The sequence below is a fragment of the Corythoichthys intestinalis genome, chromosome 9 (assembly GCF_030265065.1).
Source record: "Corythoichthys intestinalis isolate RoL2023-P3 chromosome 9, ASM3026506v1, whole genome shotgun sequence".
In the NCBI taxonomy this organism is placed as follows: domain Eukaryota; kingdom Metazoa; phylum Chordata; class Actinopteri; order Syngnathiformes; family Syngnathidae; genus Corythoichthys; species Corythoichthys intestinalis.
In genome coordinates, this window is record NC_080403.1 from 4,857,811 (window position 1) to 4,881,473 (window position 23,663).

General features: G+C 39.7%; 1 protein-coding gene across 1 annotated transcript in view; it reads right to left on the reverse strand.

The window, feature by feature from the left end:
- Positions 1-7,336: 7,336 nt before the first annotated feature.
- The window catches only part of iars1 (isoleucyl-tRNA synthetase 1), a 127,559-nt gene continuing 111,232 nt past the window's right edge, over positions 7,337-23,663 (reverse strand). Inside the window, exons 29-34 of the mRNA XM_057845252.1 lie at positions 20,670-20,846; positions 18,069-18,189; positions 17,551-17,676; positions 17,325-17,471; positions 13,774-13,926; positions 7,337-10,924 (exon numbers count right to left, since the gene is read on the reverse strand). Of these exons, the coding sequence (XP_057701235.1) occupies positions 10,842-10,924; positions 13,774-13,926; positions 17,325-17,471; positions 17,551-17,676; positions 18,069-18,189; positions 20,670-20,846 (807 nt within the window). The 3' untranslated portion in view covers positions 7,337-10,841. The remainder of the gene's footprint in view (positions 10,925-13,773; positions 13,927-17,324; positions 17,472-17,550; positions 17,677-18,068; positions 18,190-20,669; positions 20,847-23,663) is intronic.

The following is a 23,663-nucleotide window of genomic DNA, read 5'->3' on the forward strand; positions in this document are numbered from 1 at the left end:
CTTTTTGGAATTTCTCAAATTCTGCATACCGTATTTTTCGGACTATAAATCGCAGTTTTTTTCATAGTTTGGCAGAGGGTGCGTGTTATACTCCGGAGCGACTTATGTGTGATTATTTACGGTCAGGTCGGGCCGGCTTCACTCTAGCTAACTTTTTAAAATAAATACTAATATATATTCATATATTTACACTAAAATGATGTATGGATGTTAAATAAAATAAATAATTTGGATAAAACAGAGAAGGGGCTGTGCATGCCTGCGCACGTGAACGCAGTGGCCCCGCTCTCTTTTCAATCTTCCCCGCCCTCCACGAGCATCCTGGTATTTCCGCGAGCATCCTGTTATTTTCTTTTCGATATGGAGCAGCTATAGGAGTGAAACACAAACTAAAGACTGGGGAACTGAAAAGCAAACAACTGCGGTAGGAGCAGGATATGGAAAGGATTTAATTTGATTGTTGAAATTGCTATACAGAAACCTGTGTCGGCTTCGCTGAATGTAAACGAATGTGGCGCTTTGGTCTCATACGAGAAATATATGTAACAAACTTTTTCAGTGTTATTTCGTTGTGTAAATGCATTTATAATGATCATAAAAATATGTAGACTATTTTAACATTGAGAAAACTTGTGTTTTTTTCTGCCAACTCAAGGAGATTAAAATAAATGTCAAATCCACGATCCGCCTGTTAGAACAGACACGCAAATATAAAAGATATAAATGTTTATTGAATATCCATCTTACAGTCTTGTTTAACTGATTCGTTACAAAAGACAGGCTTTAATTTGTTATCATTATGCATATACGGACTGGCATCGTCATAAACGTGATCACACAAAACGCAACCACGCATCGCATCCCCGCATTTCCTCCTTCTCCTGAATCCTCACAAATAAAACATAAAATTTTGTTGTTGTTTTTAGGGCTCGTGCCTACAAATAAAACATAAAATATCTGTTTTTTTCGGGCTCGGGCAAGCAAATCAAGTTAATTGATCGGGCTTGGGCCGGGCTGGACTTTTTAGGCCCGATCTAAGATCTAGCGTCATGTAATACTAGCATACCATACACCCATTCAGCCTGTTGTTCTCTATTGTATTTTAAATTGCTTTTCAAGATGACATGTCTGTTCTTGGTGATGAATTCTATCAAATAAATTTCCCCCCAAAAAGTCAACTCATACTATACTGTGGTGCGTTGTATAGTCCGAAAAATACGGTAGGTTTCAGCATCACTTCAGTCAGATTCCTGGGATGTCTGGCATGAACCACTGTCATGCCACAGCTTCTCAATAGGGTTCAAGTCTGGACTTTGACTTGGCCACTCCGGAATGTGTATTTTGTTCGTCTGACACCATTCTGAAATTGATTTACTTCTGTGTTTTGGATCATTGTCTTGTTGCAGCATCCATCCTGTTTTTAGCTTCAGCTGTCTGACAGACGGCCTCAGGTTGTCCTGCAAAACACCTTGATAAACCTTTGGATTCATTCTTCCATTAACGATTCCAAGTTGTCCAGGCCCTGAGTTAGCAAAACAGCCCCAAATCATGATGCTCTCTCCACCATGCTTACGGTGGGGATGAGGTGCTGATGTTGGTGAGCTGTTCAATTTTACCTCCACATATGACGTTGTGTGTTACCCCCAAACAATTAAACTTCGGTTTTATCAGTTCACAAAATATCTAGCCAAAACTTGTGTGGAGTGCCCAAGTGCCTTTTTGCGAACATTCAACCAGCAACAATGTTTTTTGACACAGCAGTGGCTTCCTCTGTGGAGTCCTCCCATGAACTTGCCCATAGTTTTACATATAGTTGATGTGCTCGCAGAGATATTGGACATCCAGTGATTTCTGTAAGTCTTTAGCAGACACTCAGGGGTTCTTTTTTACCTCTCTGAGTATTCTGCGCTGAACACTTGACATTATCTTTGGTGGACAACAACTCCTTGGGAGAGAAGCAAAAGTGCCAAACTCTCTCCATTTGTAGACAACTTCTCTGACTGTCGATTGATGAACATCCAGACATTTAGATATGGTTTTGTATCCTTTCCCAGCTTTATACAAATCAACAATCCTTGATCGAAGGTCTTCAGACAGCTCTTTTGACCGAGCTACAATGCACATCAGACAATGGTTCTCATCAAGACAATTCTTACCAGGTGTGGGTTTTATAGCGGGCAGGGCAGCTTCAAAGCCACTCACCTTGCTCTTTAAGTCTCCTTAGGCAGAGGGTTCACTTACTTATTTTTCCCCCTTCCGTCATTGTTTGCAGGCTATCCACATTAAGATATGAAAACCTTTTAAATGGTGCATTTAGTTGAAAATGACAGTTTTTATATCCGTGTGATTTTGACAGATCACATTTGATGATTTAATGCATAAATGTGAGAAATTCCAAAAGGTTCAGATACAGTGTCATTTTGTAGTGTTGTCCCATGAAAAGATATACTTAAATATCTGCAGAAATGCGAGGGGTGTACTCACTTTTGTGATACACTGTATATACAGGTGTTGCTTCTGTGGATGCTTCACAAGCAGGTTTGCAGCTGTAATCATCCCCCTCTCTCTCACTCGGCTGTGCGACTTCTTCGTGGGAGCAAATTTGCTCTTCGTCGTGTGTGCTCTACTTCGTGTGCGAAAATTTCTTCTTATTTGTGTGTGGAAGTACTGCCTGCTCTATGCTTCCTGCACCAAAATAAAAACATGCATCACAAAAAAAGAGTCAACATTATGAAGAAAATAAATAAATAAAAAGGACTGGCGGATGAGACTCCGGTGTCATAAGTCGAAATGACTGAAGTCGGGTACGTCGTAACCCGGGAACTACCTGTATTGTTCAAATACAAATAGTTGGAAATGTTAAGAAATGTTTTATCTGTATTTTATCAGGCTATTTCTGTAATATAAAACATTTATATTACATTGAGTGACTAACAGTGTTGTAATGGATGAGCTGCTAATTCCAATGTTCATGCTAAATTGTCTTGCTCTGAGGAATTTGACGCGGGTCAGCACAAGAGATGGTGCTGAATTGCAGATCTCAACCACTATTAGGGCCAATATTGATGAGAGGCGCTGGATTAATAGTGCAGCTATGTGCTTAATTTGTATGCAAATTTATGTCAGGTAACAGTTGCCATTAAGTAGGAGGCAGAGAAACAGCATCCCTAACAGAGGTTCAACCAATCAAAGATTCTCATTTGAGAAACACACACACTAAACTAATTTAATCCACAAAGTCAAACATTTTGTTCAAGCTGTTCCCAGCATGCAACAATGGGTCGAATTTGACCTTTCCAACTTTCAACAGTGCAACAGTTTTTTCAGTTTCTGTCCACACCACCAATTTTGTAGAGTGTCAAATTATATGTGACCTTTCTTGAAATGTAAAGAAATAAATCAGATTCTGTCTGTAACATAAACCTCTCGTTTTACTTTTAGGAAAAAATTAATAATCTAAGTGAAATGATCAATTGAAGAGTAATTGTTCTCTTTTTTAACGTTTTTTCAGTCCTTAGAATCGGGGCCGGCAGACTAGATGTCTGAAGCGAAATGTAGCTAGGGGCTCCCCCCAAAATAATTATAATGTATATTTTGTAACTATGGTATTTATATATTTGTATTTATATATTTTCACAACTTAGATAGTGTACGTAACTGTTTATGGTTCACCTGAAACAAGTTATGAAGTGTTGAGTCCGGTGCAATAAAATAACATTTAAAGTGTCCATTTTTCCTCCACCTCCTTTCGTCACTTTCTTAAAGTAGCACCCTGAGGGCTTGGACCTTTTCACATTAAAAGTCTTAAATGTTGTATTGACAGAAACAGAAGCGAGACATTCATCAATAGCACTAGCTGCTAACATAGTGAGCTAACACACCTTTCACTGTGAACAAGAGCGCAGGAGGAATAAAACAAGAGCAATAAGAGGTTCAGGGTGCCAGGTCATGATCTGACTCACGCTCATGGATTCAGACCATAAGTCATTTTGAAAATAAAATATTTTCTTTTATGTGTAGTACATTGAAATGTACTTGATATGTCAGAAAACATTCGGGAAGTGTAGCATACGTATTTTTTCCCAAGTATTTTAGTTCCCACAATGCACTAGATGGCACCCAAGGCAACCGCCTAGCTCGCCTATGCCGCTTAGAAAGGAAACTGTTATTAAACCATTTGTTGACATTGATAGCCACATATGTCCAATTCCTTTTAGCAGAGCAGGGTGGAAGAGAAAAATCACTGCCTACCATAACAGTTCATATGGGTTAGGGCAGTACTTCTCAAATGGTGGGACGGCCCACCTCCAGGGTGGCACATGACCTTGGGGGAAAATAATTTTTTGCCGTATTTACATATTAGAATAAAGTGTAATTGCACATCCACTCAGTAGATGGCAGTGGCGCTCTAATTTTCAGAGTGGGCGCAGTATTTTTTTTAACCAAACAAGAACACAAAGCAAAGCGCACCGGAGTTATGAAGAACTAATGCTGCATTCGAGGAAGGTTGGAAGTCTGAGTTTTACAATCTCCGACCAGGAACAAATATAATTGGAACGCCACTCGAACCGGAAGGTCCTAGTCGCAAAGCCGAAAATAAACAAAGTATCCCGACTTCACAAATTGCATCAATCTGACATCACTCGACAAAATGGTGCTGCCCACTGAAAAGCAGACCGTATCTGTATCTATTTAATATTATTTAGTTAATGAACACAACCTACCTGTAACATTACCTGATTTTTACTTACTTTGCGTGAAGGTATGCTGCTATCTCTTTGCATGAATTTATCCGATTATTTGTAAAATAATATTCTTCTATTTATATAAATAAAGCAAATTGTACAAATATATTTATCAGTATTTATTATTAGTTTAGTTAGTCAACTAGGCATGTGCCGTTATGAGATTCTTACGGTATGATAACCTTAAGCCAAAATATCACGGTATTGCAATTACACCTCTATAAAGTGTTACTTTGAGATATCTCGGCTAAAAAAATGTTTCCATTGAACAAGATTTTTATTTTTCAAAACATATTTGTAAATTGGAATATAAGAATGACATTAAGTTAAAATAGAAAAAAAAAAAAACAGAAATATTTAAAATATAATTAAAATAAATGCAATCCTTTAGGTGAGCAAAAAACCCCACAACTCAACATTATTACCATCAGAGCAAAAATAATTGAATTATTTTCCATAAAAAGCACGTTTGTATTGCCTGTATCATGTTTACATTTGACACACACACTCTTTCTCAACCCGGACAGTTGCCAGAGAGAAAAAAAACACCACGTTTACCACAGCTAGACACACTAAACATGCTGAAGGTAACTCTCGTAGCTGGTGGGAAATGTTCATGACAATTTTTATTAATATTTAATTTTGTATAAACGCAAAATCATAATGGAGGTATTGCCTCCTCGGCAGCCAACCTCCGCAAACATGTTTTACATGTCAGTTAGCCCTCCTCCTCTCAGCCACGGCCGTCTAACTTTTCTGTGCCTGAAGTACTCCCATACCAGTGATTTTGTTTTCTTCCATGGGGGAAAAAGTTCAGGAGTTTCACCTCTTCCATCTCCTCCTTGCTGCTGCAAGTGAGGGATTTCTCCCTGCATTTTTGGGACATCAAAAATAGCTAATACTGTAGGGTCAATATGAGAGAAAATTTTTGTGGTTCTGAAACCGTGACGTTTTTATATCGTGGTATACCTTGAAACTGGTAATCGGCACATGTCTATAGTCAACAAAACTTCCCGTGACACAATATGATTTTTACTGACTTTGCGTGAACATATGCTGCTCTCTATGGCCAAAATATAAAACAACTTGTCGCTTAGAATGCTTTGAGGTTGCTGGTTCCATCCGAGTGGGATAAGTCTGAGTTCCCACCTTTGAATGCAGCATAAGACGAGGAAATATGACAAAGCGTATGTCGTGTTTGGCTTTCTGCTTGGCTTTTAAGACCAGTCGGTTTACTGTGTCTAAAAATGTTAGCAGCGGACAGCAGCCAAATCAATTAAGAAGTTAAAGACATTAGACACCAATCACATTGATAAGCAGCTTGATTTTTTTTCAGCAAAAACGTGCCGAATATTGCCAACAATCGTTCTTTTTTGTCAGTGTCACATCAGTAAACCAGCGAGCACTGTTAGCATCATATAAGATAGCATACCAAGTTGCCCAGTGCAAAATAACCCAACACCATAGCAAAGGAGCTGATACTGCCTGCAGCAAGAATAAAAACTGTCCCTCTGTTCAAAGACACTGTCGTTTTTGTTCAATTAATTTTTGTATTTTTTGTCAAATTTCTTGGCATATTGTCCTCATTTGTTATTGTTGCTAAATCCATTTGGATTTATCGTTATTTATTGATTTTATTACATTTTATTTTTGAATATCAAATGATCAAAAATGTACCTTGAGTGTATTTTTACAGTTTGGATGTGACTTTTTTAATTTTATTTTTTTATTCAGTCAAATTGATGCACTTTGTCTTTTCTGTTACCAAAAAAAAAAAAAAAAAAAAAAAAAAAAAAACAATGTTAATGAAGTTATACTTTATTGTAAATTGATCTATTCTATGCAGATGTGTACTTATAATTTTTATAGACAAATAATACTATCTACAGTGGCAGCAGAGAGTTGAGGGGCGTGAAACATTTACGCTTTCCTGTTGGGGCGAAAAAGAAAATAATTGAGAAGCACTGGGTTAGGGTTAACCATGAAGTCATCATCCATATATTTTCATCTTCATAAATCAGATAATCCTTTTTTTTAACCCCCCCACTCCTATTATTCCTTTTCATGCCTGTGTCCTTCATATAAATAAGCAAAGCCATTCACAAGATTTTAATTGTATAAAACAGATTAGCTCTCATGGAATCCAAGTGAAAAGCAGGCAATCTAGTTTTGTAATGAATTACACAATACCACCTCAGGATGGACAACTGCGGGGAGGAAGGACCACCCTTGCCTCCACTAGTGCCCCATGGCGACCCTCGGGCATTCTATTGATAGATCGATTCGTCTAATGTGGCTAGAGGTTCACCACTAGATTTTTTTTGTCTTTGAAAATCCTTTTGGAATCTCTGGTGGGGAGCTTCCAGAGGGCAGGCCGACCACATTCTGTCTCTTGTGAGAAAACCCTATTCTAAGAGAGGTATGCAGACATTTAACCCACTATCGGGATAGCCTCTTTGAATCTTGGTCTTTTGAATACATGAAGTTGTTGCTGCTTATTACACTTTTGGAATAAGAAAGAAACGTAAGACATCATTAACACCTGAACATTATGTTTCTGGTTAGGGTTTTATTGGGGTAGCAAGATTTACAAGAAGCCATTTGCAACGTTCTGATTTCATGGGGCTTGGCCTAATGCTGAGATATACATAGCCTATTATTCTGGCATTAAGTGAAGAAAAACGCCAACGACAGAAGGACGGTATAGCTTGTCATTAACTCATTACTTGCCATTGATTGATGTCCAATCCAGTTTGAACGGGAACGCTAGCCCCTCCCAGTTAAAATGGATTGGATATCCATGGCAGCCAAAGAGTGAAGTACACATGTGAGCTGTTCCAATGAAATACTGTCACTGTTTTGTATAACACTTTGATATATTTTGTTCAATGACACTGCAAAATACAGAAGTGGAATGTAACAAAGTAAAAGTACTTCGTTCCTGTACTTCAGTACAAATAGGAAGTGGTACTTTTATTTTACTTCATTACATTTTATAGCAGGTATATGTACTTTTTACTCCACTACTTTTCAAATTGTCACCTGTGTTAGAAGTTCTCATTGTGAATTGATAGTTTCGTTTTCATGCTTTTGGCACAATCGATAAGCCCCGCGCAACTATACCGCAATTGATCATTAGCGTAAGCAACACAAGTACAAGCAAGATTAGGCAGGTGAACAAGATATTGACCAATATAACCAACAGTGAAAGCAGTGCACCTTCAGATAGATGCTGCACACTTTTGTATAGTATGTGTCTGATACCTGATAGTTGCTTGCAATCCGCCATTTAGCTTTAAGAGTTTTTGAGCTTGTAAACTTGTTTATTGTGCAGTCTATTTTATTGCTTGTTTTTCCATTCCACACAGTTTAAAATAAAACTGAGCAATCAATGAATTTTCTGGTTCTCTCTTTGAATATGGACTCAGATCTCTGTATGTACAGTAGAAGCCAAAAGTCTGAACACACCTCATTCAATGCAACACAAATGAAGGTCCCAAACCCATTGATAAAGCAATGAATTCCACTAATCAACCATTAAAAGGGATACCTGTAAAGTCAAAAACCATTTTAGGTAACTCCCTCTTGAAGCTCATCCAAGAGAATGGCAGGAGTATAAAAAAGTAATCAGAGCCAAGGGTGGCTACTTTAACTCATTCACTCCCAGCCATTTTCACTGGTGCAACCCCTTTGCTCCCGGCCGTTTTACTGGATTTTGACTGATTTTGCAAGGCCCACAGAAAATTCTGTTCTATTGCTATATAAACATGGAACCCACCAAAACAAAGATTAGACTCTCTTCTTTCCGCAGGATAAAAAAGTTAGTTCACATCTTTTTCCATTCTTTAAAAGTCAGAGTTAGAAAATAGCTTAGCTTGAGCAATTTTCCAATTTCTCATGAAAAAAAAAGAGACATTGAGCTTTTTGTAAACGCATACATTACATACATAACTTTGACTTTAACACAACTATTTATTTCTTTAGTGACATCCCAAACATCTGAATAATGTTTCCCTTTAACATAAACAACAAGACAAATGGAGCTTTTGATAGCAAAGTAATAATTTACACATAACAGAGATGATACTGTTGTTGCCGCGACGGCCGGGGTAAACTTTTCCCTCATCGCCGCCTGTCTCATAAAGATGGATTTTTTTTAAGTCTTTCTAGCACGGACTCAATGGCATCGTCCGCTGCACTGGTGGTCCCGGTCGTTCTGCTTGGTCGTCCAGCGCCTGGAATTCCGGGTATCCACCCGGTTGTTCTGCTCGGTTGTCCGCCGCCTGGCATCCTGGACGTCCATTTGGTCATCTTCCGCCTGCGCCCCGGCCATGCGGCCCACCGTTCATTCCATTGAATCGGGTTGGGGTCTTACCAAATGCGCTACTGCCCTCCTTTGGCCAGTTTGCTTTAAAATGGATTTTCAGCTTTGTGCTTTGGAGCTAAGTTGAATCAGAACCTAGAGATGTCTCTTGTGAAAAAAACGTATAAACACGTCTTTGGGCCACTGAAACAATTAAAAATAGAACATATTCATACTTTTTTGGGAGCAAATTAGTTAAGTATTGTATATCATTCATGAATACAATTTGGAAGTATAGTAATAATACCTGTGATAATGTAACGAATCAGGTTCTGATGTGGCAGATGTATTTTTACGTGGCTGTCCTGTCAGAGTGAGAGAGGACTTTTTACTTTTTATATTCTGTTGCGGTGGACAGTAGGCATGTTGTACTGCACAAGTTCTGAAATAAATGATTAAAAACCTGACAAAGCTGGTGATTACAATAATAATTGGCATCTTATCTTTTAAATACTAGCTAATGGAGGAGGACGCCGAGATCATAAGCCGTCTACGGTCGCATTGTCGAGCCAGTTCATGGACGCGCACACCACGCTCATATTTTTCTGTCATTTCCATCTTCATTTCAATGGTAAGCCTCACCTTTTTCACAACCTGCACGAACATTGTTGGAACCCGTGTTGATTTCTCTGACAAGAAAATCTGCCTTCCGTCTTGCGGGAAAACAACGAAACTGCGGCGCTGTGATAAATCGTCATATTTCGAGCATGTCGTCGGACGTAGAAACAACTGGCGAGTCAAATTTTATGTCGGTTGTCCTTTTATTTTTTACTTGTAAATTTTAAAGCAGGTACTTTTGTACTTTTAGTTGAGAAAACGTTTTCTTAGATACTTGTACTTTATGTATTTTTTGCACCTGTATCTGTACTTTTACTTAAGTAAAACAAAGAAAAGTAATTCATTCACCACTGGCAAAACACAAATATTTTCTCCCACCACTCATTACTTCAGGCACTAATGTCACTCGTCCTCTTTATTTTAACCACTTCACTTAATGTTGCATTGCATGTAAGTTGTTTTTCTTGCTGTGGGTGGGATGCTGTATTTTTTATTGTCCTGCCGCATTACTGCCGTTCAAAGCATCTTTAATCCCCTTTGTTGCCTTTAATGGGCGACCTTGCAATTAAAAAAGGTAAGACGAACAATTGGGACAAAGTGTGTGAGTCGTGCAGATAAACAAAAGAGCAAATGAGGTTAATGCTGCGGGACTAGACGTGTTTCCCAGTGACAAGCAGACCAATAAAAAAGCTCATTTTCCTCCACCATTGATTTATTCCATTTCACAGCAATAGATCGAACCAAAAGCTCAGTCGCCCAAAAATTTCATTTTAACTTTCCAAATGAAGATTCACAAAGTAATGAGAGGTTTATCTGTTCAATTCTAAACACAATGGGCACAATAAGGCGAATTGGTGCGCCCAATTAATTGCCACAGCCGTAATTACTCTGGACCCTTATAATTACCTCAAATGACTTTGGGAAAGAAACACATTGCAAGTTTTGGCGTTAAATAGGAAAGAAACCCACAGGCGCATAATTAACGCTTTTCCATAGGGGATCTCTGCTACGTCGGTCTTAGTGTGCTTTTACGGGTCTTAAAAAAATTGCATGATCCCGAGTTGATTCACATACAGTCTGTAATAGTTTTAGAGCCATATAGAGCAAAAATTCAATTACAAAGCTGTACTGTAACAATGTTGGCAAAGTCTTATGGTGTTGTCCTTCCTTGGGTTCTATGATTCCGCTGTGGTGGGGAGAACTCTCACAAACAGAGTTTTGGTGTCCAAAGATTTTACGACAGAATTGGCAGGCAGCTCTGAAAAGAGACAAGATGGATAGGTTAAAACAGTACAGTGAAAAACCCCTTTCCAAATCAACTCCTCAACAGGAATAAACATGTCGCATCCGTATGAAATTTCATCTGGTTTCACAAATCTTTCTTTTGTCAATCTGATTAGTAGTCACATACAGTCATGTGAAAAAATGAGGACACCCCATTGAATATTCAGTTGCTTTATGAAGAAATGTTCACATATCAATGTCTGATCTTGTTTTATCTATAGAAAAGAAATTGATTTAATTGCAGATAAACAAATAAAATAGCATTGTTTTACTCATTAAACCAAATATCAACAAAAATACATATTCTAACTGAGAAAAAAGTTAGGACACCCTACCACCCAATAGCTAGTGTTACCCCCGTTGGCTGAAATAACTTCAGTGAAACGCTTTTTGTAGCCATCTACCAGTCTTTGACATCGGTCTGAAGAAAGTTTGCCCCACTCCTCAACGCAGAATACTTTCAGCTGTGAGATTTTTAAAGGGTTTCCTGCATGTGCAGCCCGTTTCAAGTCAACCCACAGCATCTCAATGGGATTAAGATCTGGACTTTGACTCAGCCATTCCAGGACTCTCCATTTCTTCCTTTTCAGCCAGTCCTTGGTGGATTTACTGACATGTTTTGGGTCAGTGTCATGTTGGAGGGTCCAGTTACGCGTCAACTTAAATTTTTTCACAGATGTTCCTCAAGCACCCTCTGATGCACAATAGAATTCATAGTGGATTCTATGATGGTGAGCTGGCCAGGTCCTGCTGAAGCAAAGCATCCCCTAACCATGACACCTCCACCTCCATGCTTCACAGTTGGTATGAGGTTCTTTTCCTGGAATGCTGTATTGGGTTTACGATTTATCTGTCCAAAGAACATTATAGCAGAAGTCCTGGTCTTTGTCTACATTCAGTCTGGCCTTCATGTTGTTCTTGGTAAACAAATGTTTCCTCCTTGCACACCTCCCATGAAAGTTGAACTTGTGAAGTCTCTTTCTGATTGTAGATGCATGTACTTTCAACAGCAACAGTTCTTCAACAGTAGCAAGAGTCTGCTGTAGGTCCCGTGATGACATGTTAGGGTTTTTGGAGACTTCTGTAAGCATCTTGTGGTCTGCTCTTGGGGTGAACTTGTTTGGACGGCCGGTTTTGAATGTCCTCCACTTGTAGACTATTTTCTGGACAGTTAAATTGTTTATTTTGTATTCTTTTGAAATCTTTTGAAATCCCTTACCAGACTCATAAGCATATACAATCTTCTTTCTGAAGGCCTCAGACAGCTCCTTTGATCTCACCATGGTGTTTTCTCTCACTTCAACAGTCGGGCACAAACTAAATGTGAAGCTTAAATAAGGCAAGCCTTCTTTAAAACACTGGGAAATGATGTTCTAATCATGTGCACCTGATGTGATACCCCTGTGTGTGATCTTAGCCATTTTAAGTGGGATTGAATGTGGGGGTGTTCTAACTTATTCCTCATTTTACTGAAGTTATATATCTATTTTGTTCTGTTTTTTTGTTCCTAACCCTAACCCTGTAATTGTTCAGTTCTATTAGTTAAATCTCTCAAGATGTTAAAATTGATATTAAAGATCCATATCACCAAATATGTCAGAAAACACATAGGCTTCCATAGGGTGTCGTAATTTTTCCACATGACTGTATATTGTAAAACTGAAATAGCCGCGCTGTGTCCCATCCTTGTGTGGGGATGTTGTTGTTTGCGTTTGTTATTAGGCCTGTCACGATAACAAATTTTAGTACGCGATTTATTGTGTCATAAATTATTGCCAATATAAGATATTATTGTCAAATTCCTTTCACCAATTCAACCACTAACATGACGATAAATCACCCATTCAAATGCAATAAATTGTTATTCTTAAATAAAACAAACTACCGTTTATTAAAAATAATATTTAAAAAAAAAAATGCAATGCATAATGAGCTAGTTGAAACCTAGCTAAGTGCAGAATATGAAATAGGTGAGAAATCCAAGGCCATTTTTGTTCTCTGACAATTAGAGCCCGTTAAAAGTGTTTATTTGATCCAAAATGACTGTCACCTTGTCCTGCAACGTATGCATGTCAGAAAATTTGAAGCCAAATTATTCATTGCCAATCAGATATTTCATAATGGGTGTCATTTTAAAGCTATTTTTAGTGTAGAATGTGAAGTACGTGAACCTAACTCCAGAAATCTTTATTTACAAGTTGAACATGATGTGCTTTTATTTTGAAATGTTCACCGGAAATATGTTCACTAAGCCGCTAACTGTAAGCTTTACACTCAGTTAAAAATAAGTGACCCTGTCTTCAATTTTTGTCATGCATGTGTTGGCAGTAATGGATTTTTTCTTTTTTTCTCGCATTGTCTGCAAATGCTGTAAACCAGCGATTTTTCATGTTTGAAGTGTCACCTCATAACCACAAGACTACCAATGTTTTATACGAGGCTAACGAGGTTAGTGTAAAGTGCTTTGAGTACCTTGAGAGGTAGAAAAGCGCTATACAAGTATAACACCATTTAGTAAATTGTCTTTTTTCCATTAGCCTCAATGTAGCAATGTTAACGTTTTGCAATGTTTGATATAGACGTGTTTCCTTATTTTGTATGTCTGAACTTTAATTCTATGGTGTATTGATGACCAAAAAACATCTGTGAAAAGAACTGGGCTGAGTGCATGCAGCACGCGCAAACAGACGACCTCATTTTTATTTACCGCGCGATAAAATTTACTTATTGCATATCGCAACAGGCCTATTTGTTACGTTCTTGAGTAAATTGTAAATTAGCCATCCTTGGCTTGCTGTATTTACTGATTTACTTTGTACTTACCCTGGCTGAGCTCATGGTCCATGTAGAGTCTGACCCGTCTGCCGCGGAGGCCGAAGACCTTTGCGGCCTCTGACAGCAGGCCTTTGACATCTAGACCATTTTGTCCCACTGGGTTGACCAACAGGAGGGTGCCCACTTGTCCCGTTTTGCACTCTGTAGGTGGCCAGCGGGTAGGGGGCGACAGGTTCACACATTTTACTAATTAGTCTACAAATGAGTGTGGCTTCAGTGTAAAAATTTTATGGAGCAATGCATTAATAGCAATTATGGCTATAGGTTATTATAGGTTCATAACAAATTATTCCTAATCTGTGTACACCAGTGGTCTCCAAACTATTCCGCACAGGGCCGCAGTGGGTGCAGAATTTCACTCCAACAAAACAAGACCACACCTTTTCACCAATCTGGTGTTTCATAAGTGTAATCAGTTGATTGCAGTCAGGTGCTGCTTGTTATAGTACAAACCACATTGGTTAAAAGGTCTGTGCTTGATCGGTATGAACAAAAACCAGGACCACAGCAGCCCTCGAGGACCGGATTGAAGACCCCTGCTGTACAAGGTAACCAGTGTTTTTTTATTTTAGCCTCATTGTACTTTTGCTTTTGTTTTATGTGATAAACATTATGTTGAAGCTTTAACTGCCATTGTACTCTGCCCAGTGACAATAAAGGCTTCTATTCTATTCTATATTACATATTCAAGGTTGAATGCACCAGGACACTGATGTCCATTTCAATTGTGCAATGGTAAAACAACATATGAGTGACGCGACATAAGAGTTGTTGGAGTTACAAAAATGTTCACTTCGTATTTTTTTCTTAGAGGGAAGATTAAATTTAGAGGTGAGGCTTTAAAGTGAACGAGACAGCAACCAGACAACCCACTGATGTGTCCTCTGTGTAAAAGGACTAATATCTATGGCTAGGTTCAGACGACAGGCCTTCATGCACAATTCTGATTTTTCATCATATCTGTTTTGGTGGCATGCCTGGTCAGACTTGCCTGGTACACCAGACTCACCGCTGTTCCAGCTATAGACCCTACCCACGTGACGTCACAACTCCGCTCTCCTGACTGGTGCCGCCCACTTGTCCGTCAACACATCGTGTTGACCTGTTACGGCTACATACATTCCCCCTATTTACGGCGTGTTTTTCTGCTCGTTAACATTAATAATCAAAATGGTGAAGGCGTGTGTGGCGGTCGGTTGCAATAACAGAGAAGATAGACGGAGAGACTTGAAGTTCTACCGGATTCCGAGAGACACGGAGAGGAGAGAGCGAGATGGGCTGCTGCAATTCGACGAGAAAACTGGACTCCAAACGATTACCACAGATTATGTAGTAGTCATTTTATATCTGGTAAGATGCATTTAATATATATTTAGAGGGTTTTGGGCTGACAACCACAATTAAGATCATTGCTAGGCTAATCGCCGACAACATACACGTATGTATGTAGGGAGAGTGCTATCGCTAAACCATATAAACATTAAAAGCCCTAGCTCCATTGACAAATGACATGAAATACATTAGACTTGACAGTGGATGTTAGCAAGAACAAAAGATTTTGAATTGAAAATTTCGTAACTCACCTTCCGAGCACAAGATTCCTGCCGAATTTTCGTGTACGAGGACCTGTTTCACCCAACCAGCAACGTAGCATTTATAAGCCTCCAAGCTCTTAAAGTTTTTCAAATTTTCGTGAGAATAGGCTGATTTTGTGTGGACAAGATAGTTGTAAATATCAGGGTCAGGCAGAGACGGCGAAGGCAGCCGGTCAAAAATCATCGATTTAGGCATCAAATATGGATCTGGCGACTGTATAGAACGAAGCTTTTCCACATAACGCCTTTTATGCAACACATCCAGTGAGTTTACGGCATCAGAAAGCACCGGGTCTTCCATGAAATGCATTTTAAATTCCTCGATCAATTGAAACCAATGCTAATACAGAGACAAAATGACGGACAAGTGGGCGGAACCATACAGCGAGCACGTGGTTTTGTGACGTCGGTGGGTAGGGTATATTGAGTCTGGCCACCATTCAGCGGATACAATTTCCAGGGCGGAGCAAGCCACAGCAAACAGACAGCGGAGTGGACCAATCAGCGACGGGCAGACGTGACGTTAGTAAAACAACGAGGGCAGGACGAGGGACTTGGGCGCGAAAGGAAACATACAAGGAGAGCGGAGTTTACTCAACATGGCTAGCGCGAGACAGACTGTTGTCAATGACTCATGTCGATGTGTTTTTGGTAATTTAAAATGATTTTACCGTGGATTGGAACATATTCTCGGCTCTCCTGTTCACCATCTGTGTTGTTGTGGAGACGACTTCCGACGCGCAAGAGTGACAGTGACGTTGCTCGTTAAGAACACGTCACGCAAATAAACAAATCTGATTTGTCGATTGATTTTGTACCTGCTCGAGAGGCCGTTAATGGGCTTGTTCCCAGACTTTTCTCTCAGTGTTTGAAAAATACAGGGAGATCAGTCTGGCCGTGCCAGGCAATGGTCAGACTGCCTTTTTCCATTGAGCCCATTGAAGTATGATGCATGCGCACTTCATATCTGTTTTTGCGGCATGCCTGGTCAGACTGCCTTTTTCCATTGAGCCCGTTCAAGTATGACGCATGCGCACTAACTCGCATCCAACATGCACTGAGCAAACTGACCCGCATGCGCAGAATCATCAAAACAAATGACTACACATGCTATCTCTGTTATTCTAGGCCAGATTTTCATTTCCAAAAAGAGGACACAAATAACAGACATAAATAATCCTAGTTTACCTTTATATTCAAAGTTTATATGTATTTATAAAACGCAGGCATGCACTGTGCGTGCATGACACACAAACATACAGCTAGTTTGCACCAACTGTTGGCCATGTAAGCAATACTGACATATTGGTCTATTGCTGCCATCGTCCCTGCCTCTCTTGCTCTTTGCTGAAGTAATTGCTGCATGAATTTCCGATTTCGGAGACTTGAGACTTCAGACTGCCGCCACATTTTGAAATATGTGGCCCAAATCAGATTTAGAACCACCTCCGAAAGTGACCTAGATTAGATTTGAAATGGCCCCCTGCTATGAGACTTGTCCCATTCAGACCGCCAAGATAATGCCTCACTCGAGTCGGAAAAACATGGAAAAAAAAACTGATTTGTGCATTAAGACCTGCGGTATGAACCTAGCCTATGAGAATGCACCAAAAAAAAAAAAAAAATCTACTGAACGAAACCTCAAATCAGCAATGTCAAAAATACTTCCAGGTGAGCTGCTTGAGGTGCCTACCAACATGATACATGCGCATTCCCTACATATGCAAAAGTGTGTCATACATACAAGTCGACGACGATAACACAAAACTATACAATAAAATTTTGTTCAAGTTTGAAAATTATGATTCATTAATCAATTTTCCATGCCCACGCAACTCTTAATCAAAATGACCATTGATTTGTGCAGAGTCAATTGTTGTAATTTTTTTGGGAAAGTTTGGCTTCTATTTGAACTTTATCCTGTGCTTGATTCTGTGTGCTCACCAGCGGGCTGTGCATCGCAGAGCATCAGGTTCACGTATGGACATGCAAGGGCACTGTCGGAGGTCTTGCACCCAGGGGAGGCCGTGTCTGTAGTCACTGACAAAGTTTTACCACTCAGGGCCCGCAGGTCTGCTTTACTAGCCAACTCTGCAGTGGGGACAAGCATACCATTGGACATGAAGGGTGGCAAAGAGGAACAGTTCTGAAAGTTTGAACTCGCGTTCACCTTTGCCATCGTTAAAGAGTTTGAGCTTGGCATTGTTTGTCCCAAAGATGCTGCGGCACACGATTTTTAACTTGTCCACGTCTATCCCGTTATCACCTTTTGGATTCTCTAGCAGCACCACCCCTTCTGCAAAAAAAAAAAAAAGTCATAAATGGTAAATGGCCGATACATATTTTAATAATCCCACTTGTAAATGTCCCAAATTCTTTTTACGAAACTCATACAAACTTCTTTGTATTGCTGTCGTTTCAACATTTCTGAAGATTTTATAGCATAAAGCCTGGATTTAGTGTGGTACACTTGCAGCATCTGCTGTCACTCATACTTTACACAAGCCACACTAACATTTTTTACAACAATACACAGTTACTTTGAATGAAGGGCATAAATATAGCCTTTGGGAACAAGCCACAGGCTGCTTCTCCAAGTCTAAAGGCATATACATTTTCTCAGCATACTGTATGTAGCATCCTGCAGTGATAGATTTTTCATTATTATGTCTTTTTATTTGATTCTACCTTGTTGTTTGCCGTTGGCTTTCACTCTGATGTTGACGTAAGCACAAGCTGGTCCATTTAAAGCGATCAGTGGTGCTGAAGAACCCTTGACGATTGTTAGCTCCAAGTCAGAGCCCTTCAACTGCACCAAGGGGAAAGGCAGTACAAGTTAAAAATGTATCAAGTGTATAGGCAAAATTTTAATAGACATAACTAATCAATTTACTTTGTATTTTTTTTATACTGTAAAACTATGAAAAACAGTCGTGTATACTATAATGAAACTAAAAATGAAGAAACTCCCCTGATCAAGATAATTGACAGTCTCGTGATGGAAGAAACAGGAATTTATTTTCAGAGCGATATTGTCACCTAGTAACGTTTCACTGGTACAAGGGGTGCAGTTTATAATGCCAACAACATACGACATTACAAATTGATGCATGAAAATGAAACAGCAGTGCATTTTAGCGCCCTCACTCAACTGCTCGCAACTTCACTTGCTCGCATTAGAAATCTCAAGGTGAAACATGCACAACATGTCCTCACTGAATCAGTGTTGTTTCCTTCAGAAAAATAAAAGATTATAATGAAAATATGTCGTCGACAAATCATTTCATGACAATGACGTCATGACGACTGCGCCAACCAAACTTTCTGAGTAGCATCATGTGGACAAAAGGCGCACTATTGATTGGACAAATAGAAGAGGGATGGAGGGAGGGAAGGGAGCGTGCAGCGTCCCAGCGTGGTGCTGTGATGCTGCACAGTTTAAATTGTATATAGGTTTTTTCTTTTTATTACTGTATTTTTTATTTTGCAATGATAATATAACCACATCTGTATGTGTCAATTTTTTGTCAACTGACTGCTTTGTGAAGCAGAAGTTTGCGTGCATGTAAGTTCGATTAAAAAAAAAAACAAAAAAAAAACCGTAACGTAGCATAGCATAGCAAGTTGCCGCTCAGCCAGCGGCGGAGTCACTCCCTCCGACTCTATGCCCAGCGAACTGGAGTATATAAAAAATGCATAGGTGAAAAATAAACCACGAAATGAAAACAAGTCACACAGGCGTAATCGCCCTCACTTTTGTGACTTTTTGGACTGTCAACTCGTCGCCACTTCCGGGAGAGTAAGACTCACGAAACAGCCGCCCAAGAGGCTCTGCCTGTCTCGGCCAGTCACTCTCCCCCGGTATGTTCAGCAACAGCATGCAAAACACAATCGCCACATTACAACCCGATTCTGTGTATCAAATGCACCTGCTAAGCGCAGCACAACATTTCGCCATGGCTAATCGTCTGTCAACTTGCCATTGTTGATTTGAAATTGCGTCGGCGCTGGACATCCACTTCCAAGGATGCTCTGTGTGTACCGTCACAGCCTAGAGCACCACAGCTCCACACTGTGACGCTGCACATTAAGTAGCAAAAGTCCACCCTGCTCCGGTTGAATTCACAAGCGAAGCAGAGTGCACCCAAAGCACACCGAAACCCACAATTTTTACGCGGACCCGAGTTTGGTTGTTTGGTCTACAGTTTGGATGCGCATTCACATTTACAAAACGAAGTGGACTATCGGAGAAAAACAGCTCTGGCCAAACAGTGCTAGTGTGAAATTACCCTAAAACTGGATTGTGCTCCCTCTTGCATGTTTGGAAACATGGTATGATTTGTTTTCTTATCTTGGCAAGAGAGAATATGCAATCTTGCTTTAGCCTTTATTAAAGGTCTGTGCTGAGTGCTCATCAGATGCTAGACGTAACACCAAGCGTTAGCGCAGCATTCGCGATAGCATTAGCTTTACAATGTCGAGCGTCCTCTTAAAACACTGAACAGGCTAAAGCAAAGCCTTGGCTTCTCTGTTCAGTAAGTCTAGCAGAGAGACAATTGGTGAAATGGCACATATCTAATAGCCCACTTCAGCTGTTTTGTTTGGTAAATGAGCAATTGAGCAAAACAGAAATACTGATTGTTTGCAACTTCTGACGAGACTCTAAGAATAGAAAAAAAATCCCGGTTACACATTTAAAATTACGGGTTGGTGGAGAGCCAAATGCATTCATCAAAAGAGCCAGATATGGCTCGCGATACATTGGATCCTGACCTCTTATGTAGATGCTACAATAAGTGTTCATCTGTCTATATTCATTTGTAATTGTTGGAAACTAACTATTTTAGGACTAAAACTTTTGAATTTTACAGATGAAAACATTTTGAGTAACTGTTGACAAAAACAAGACAAAATTTGTATAAAATTTCGTCGACTAAAACTAACACATTTTCAAATGACTAAAATAACTCACTAAAACTAATAAGTATTTTTGTTCAAAAGACTAAGACCAAAACAAAATTTAAAAGAGCAGCCAAAAACAACCCTGCACTGAAACATTTTAGCCCCAGGTGCAACAGCAGAACACAAGGGAAGAGCCCACAAAAAGCATGTCCAGAAACAAACGGTTTGCATCTCTGAACTTCTTCATCTTGACTCTTTCAGTCTGAGCCAACTCTTGACATTTGACCATTTCAAACATCTATCCATCCATTGTCTATAGCTTATGTCTTCATTAGCATTGCACATGAGCTCTAACTGTCAACTCGATTGATGCTTTAGAACTCGTACCTGTGTCTTTTCTTCGATGATGATGGTGGCACGCTTAGGGACAGGGTATGGAAGAAGAGGCGCCTTTGTCGTCGCCAAAATGAAGTCCGTGTGAGCCTGGATAACTGAGCCCAAGTACTCCCCGTCTGGCTGACAGCGGTAATACACTGTGATTTCATCCGACGGTACCAAATGGCCCTGCGAGACAACGAGTACATAATTATGTACACAAATAAACCCATAGAGGTTCACCTATTTTGTTTTTGATATACTGTGGAAAATGTTATGTATAATGACGGTTTTCTGGAAAGGGAAATCTCTAATGAATGGATACCTGTAGCAAGGAAGAGAGGACGGGATTAACATCACAGGAGGATGACATGAAAGAAACTGGGATTAGAACGGGATGGATGAAAAAGAAAGGCAATAAATAAAGACAAAATAATAACACTAGCAGCGTCTGCTAATCTTAACACTATCTTAAGCATTGATTTGATCCTAATTGGTACCGCTGCGTGCTGCATGTGTGGACAGATGCACTTTCATGACTGCTCTACACATGCACTGCAACTGCAACATACAGCTCAAGGGCAGAGGAATAAAGTTAGTGAGATACAGTGGAGCACTCAATCAATGAAGGAAGGTTTATAGGCTATTGCTGGCAAGCCAAGGTAGTGACCCTTTGCTGATGGGGCTCCCACTCTGAGTGTGTGTGTGTATTGATAAAAACAGAGAGAACTCCAGTTACGTGTAAATCCCGATAAAGAATGGGTTGACCTCCTGCCACAAGCACACAAACAAAAACACCCACGCGCATAAAACTGAGCAAAAGTAAGCGCCAACGTTGTTTAAATTAATTCCTATCCCCAGGGTGGAAAATTCCTCACAGATCTTGTGGGGTGGGGGGTTTGAAATAAGAGTTGGAATGCGGCCTGGCCGGGATCCAGCCTGTAGCACCACCATTACTACGGACGGAAAAAACTTGTTTGTTTCTTGAGAAAACAAGAGGCTGCCGGCTAATCCGTCTTTACTCCCCAGTTGCACTTCAAAGCTCCAGCGCTTGAATCTGAAAGGGGCCAGAGCGTAATTAAGACACCATTAATCTCGCCTTATGGAGCAGAAACGTCTGACTGTGACGCTGCAATGGAAAGATTTCGCAAATTAGCATGAGACCGTTAAAAATAGGTATATAATAAAAATAAATAAAACAATAAAAGTATAATAACAATAAATATATATAAATATAATAATAACCAATCGTAAAAATGTAAAAAAAATAATAATAATAATAATAAAAATACATTAAAAAAGATAAATAGTAGGATGGCAAAGGAAGTGGGACATCACAAGGGTCGAAGAAAAACTAATTAATGCTGAATTGAAAATGGCAGGTTGAAATTTCAAAATTGGTTTAATTTTGTAATTACCATAACATATTCTATCTAAATTATGCCTTTGTTGTATTAGTGAAACGTTGTTGTAGCACACTGTGGCAAACAGTCCTTTTTAAATCATACAGTCAAAACACCCAGGGCTAGCCTTCAACTGTTCTTCTGTAATGAGAACATGCATCAGACAGATCCTTACTGGACAATAAAGTCCACTGAGTGCTGATTGAAAATGGCTAATCAGCACTAGCTTTGCGTCATCTTGTAGCAGCAAACAGTGGACATCCATCCTCCTAAAATCGTTCTTTTGTAGCACATTATAGCATCAGATGGAGTTCCATTCATCTATAAAATCCACAGAGTTTTTGATAAGTCTGATGAAGCTTCTGGCAAGCTTTGTGGGCGCTACTGTAGCAGCTGAAAGCCACATCATGGTAAAATTTGGATATCCATTATATAAATTGGAATATAAATTATAATATTTATAATAATTATAATATAAATTGGAAGCGTGACAACCTCCAGTTGAATTTCAGCCTGTTGCTCCTATTTCACATTATGGTGACATACAGCAAACGGCCTGACTTACAAATTGAAATGTATAAATGTCTATGGTCTTGAGTATGAACACAGCAAATTTAAAATCTTCAATGATGGGGGCCCACACTTTTTCGCCTTGCAAGATATTGCTATAAAGACCAACAATATAGGACAACAATAAAGACAAAAACATAAAAAACACTACGCCTGCAATAACTAATCGATTAAATTGATTAATCAATTAGTTACCAATTAATTTGATAATCAATTTTTGCCATTAGCTATGAGCAGTCCCGTTTGGGTCCTTGTTTGTGTGTAATGCGAGGCTGTGTGCGTGCCAGTGATTAGAGCAAGAAACAAGAGTTCACTGCTGCTGCTGTTGGGTTGCTCAGTCAATAATATTACGAAGTGTCGAGAGTTAAGGCCCAAGTACACTGCATGTGTGATCTTTGCGGTTCCGGTCCGGTTCAGTGTTGCCTGCGTGCCACGCAGTCCATCAAAAACAGGCAAATCATACCGGCTGCTGCATGGCTGCGGTCCGCCAACCTCGTCCCCCCCGTGAGCTCTCGCGTGATCGCGCGCGATAATGTGCCATTTAAAACAACGAAAAACACACGGAGTCTATACTCATCAGAGAAGCAGAGAGAGAGCAAATATTTTCTTTGCATATTGATATTTTAGTTAATCTGGAATTAAGAGACAGACATGACTGCATCATGATGAGATCAGGACAGAAAAACACACATAATAGGACACCTTGCAGCTTCCTTTTTTATATTGTCCTTATAGAAAGGATCTGCTGCATCATAAATGATTTTGTGGGTTTCCACCTCCATGATGAAGCGCTCATCATCCATCTTCGCTCGTGTTTAAACCGTGATTAGGCACCTGGGTTGTTATGTCCAGGCCCAGCTCCGCCCATTTTGCCGGATGCGTGTCCGGCAAAAATAGAAAATAGCCTATACCATCCGGCGGGCATGCGGCACGCCGGAGGTGGTTCGCAGTCAAGCCAGAGCACTGACGCGGCCGGTATACGTTGAACAATAGGATATAATGGGAACGGATTGGCTCCGGCGCTATTTTTTAC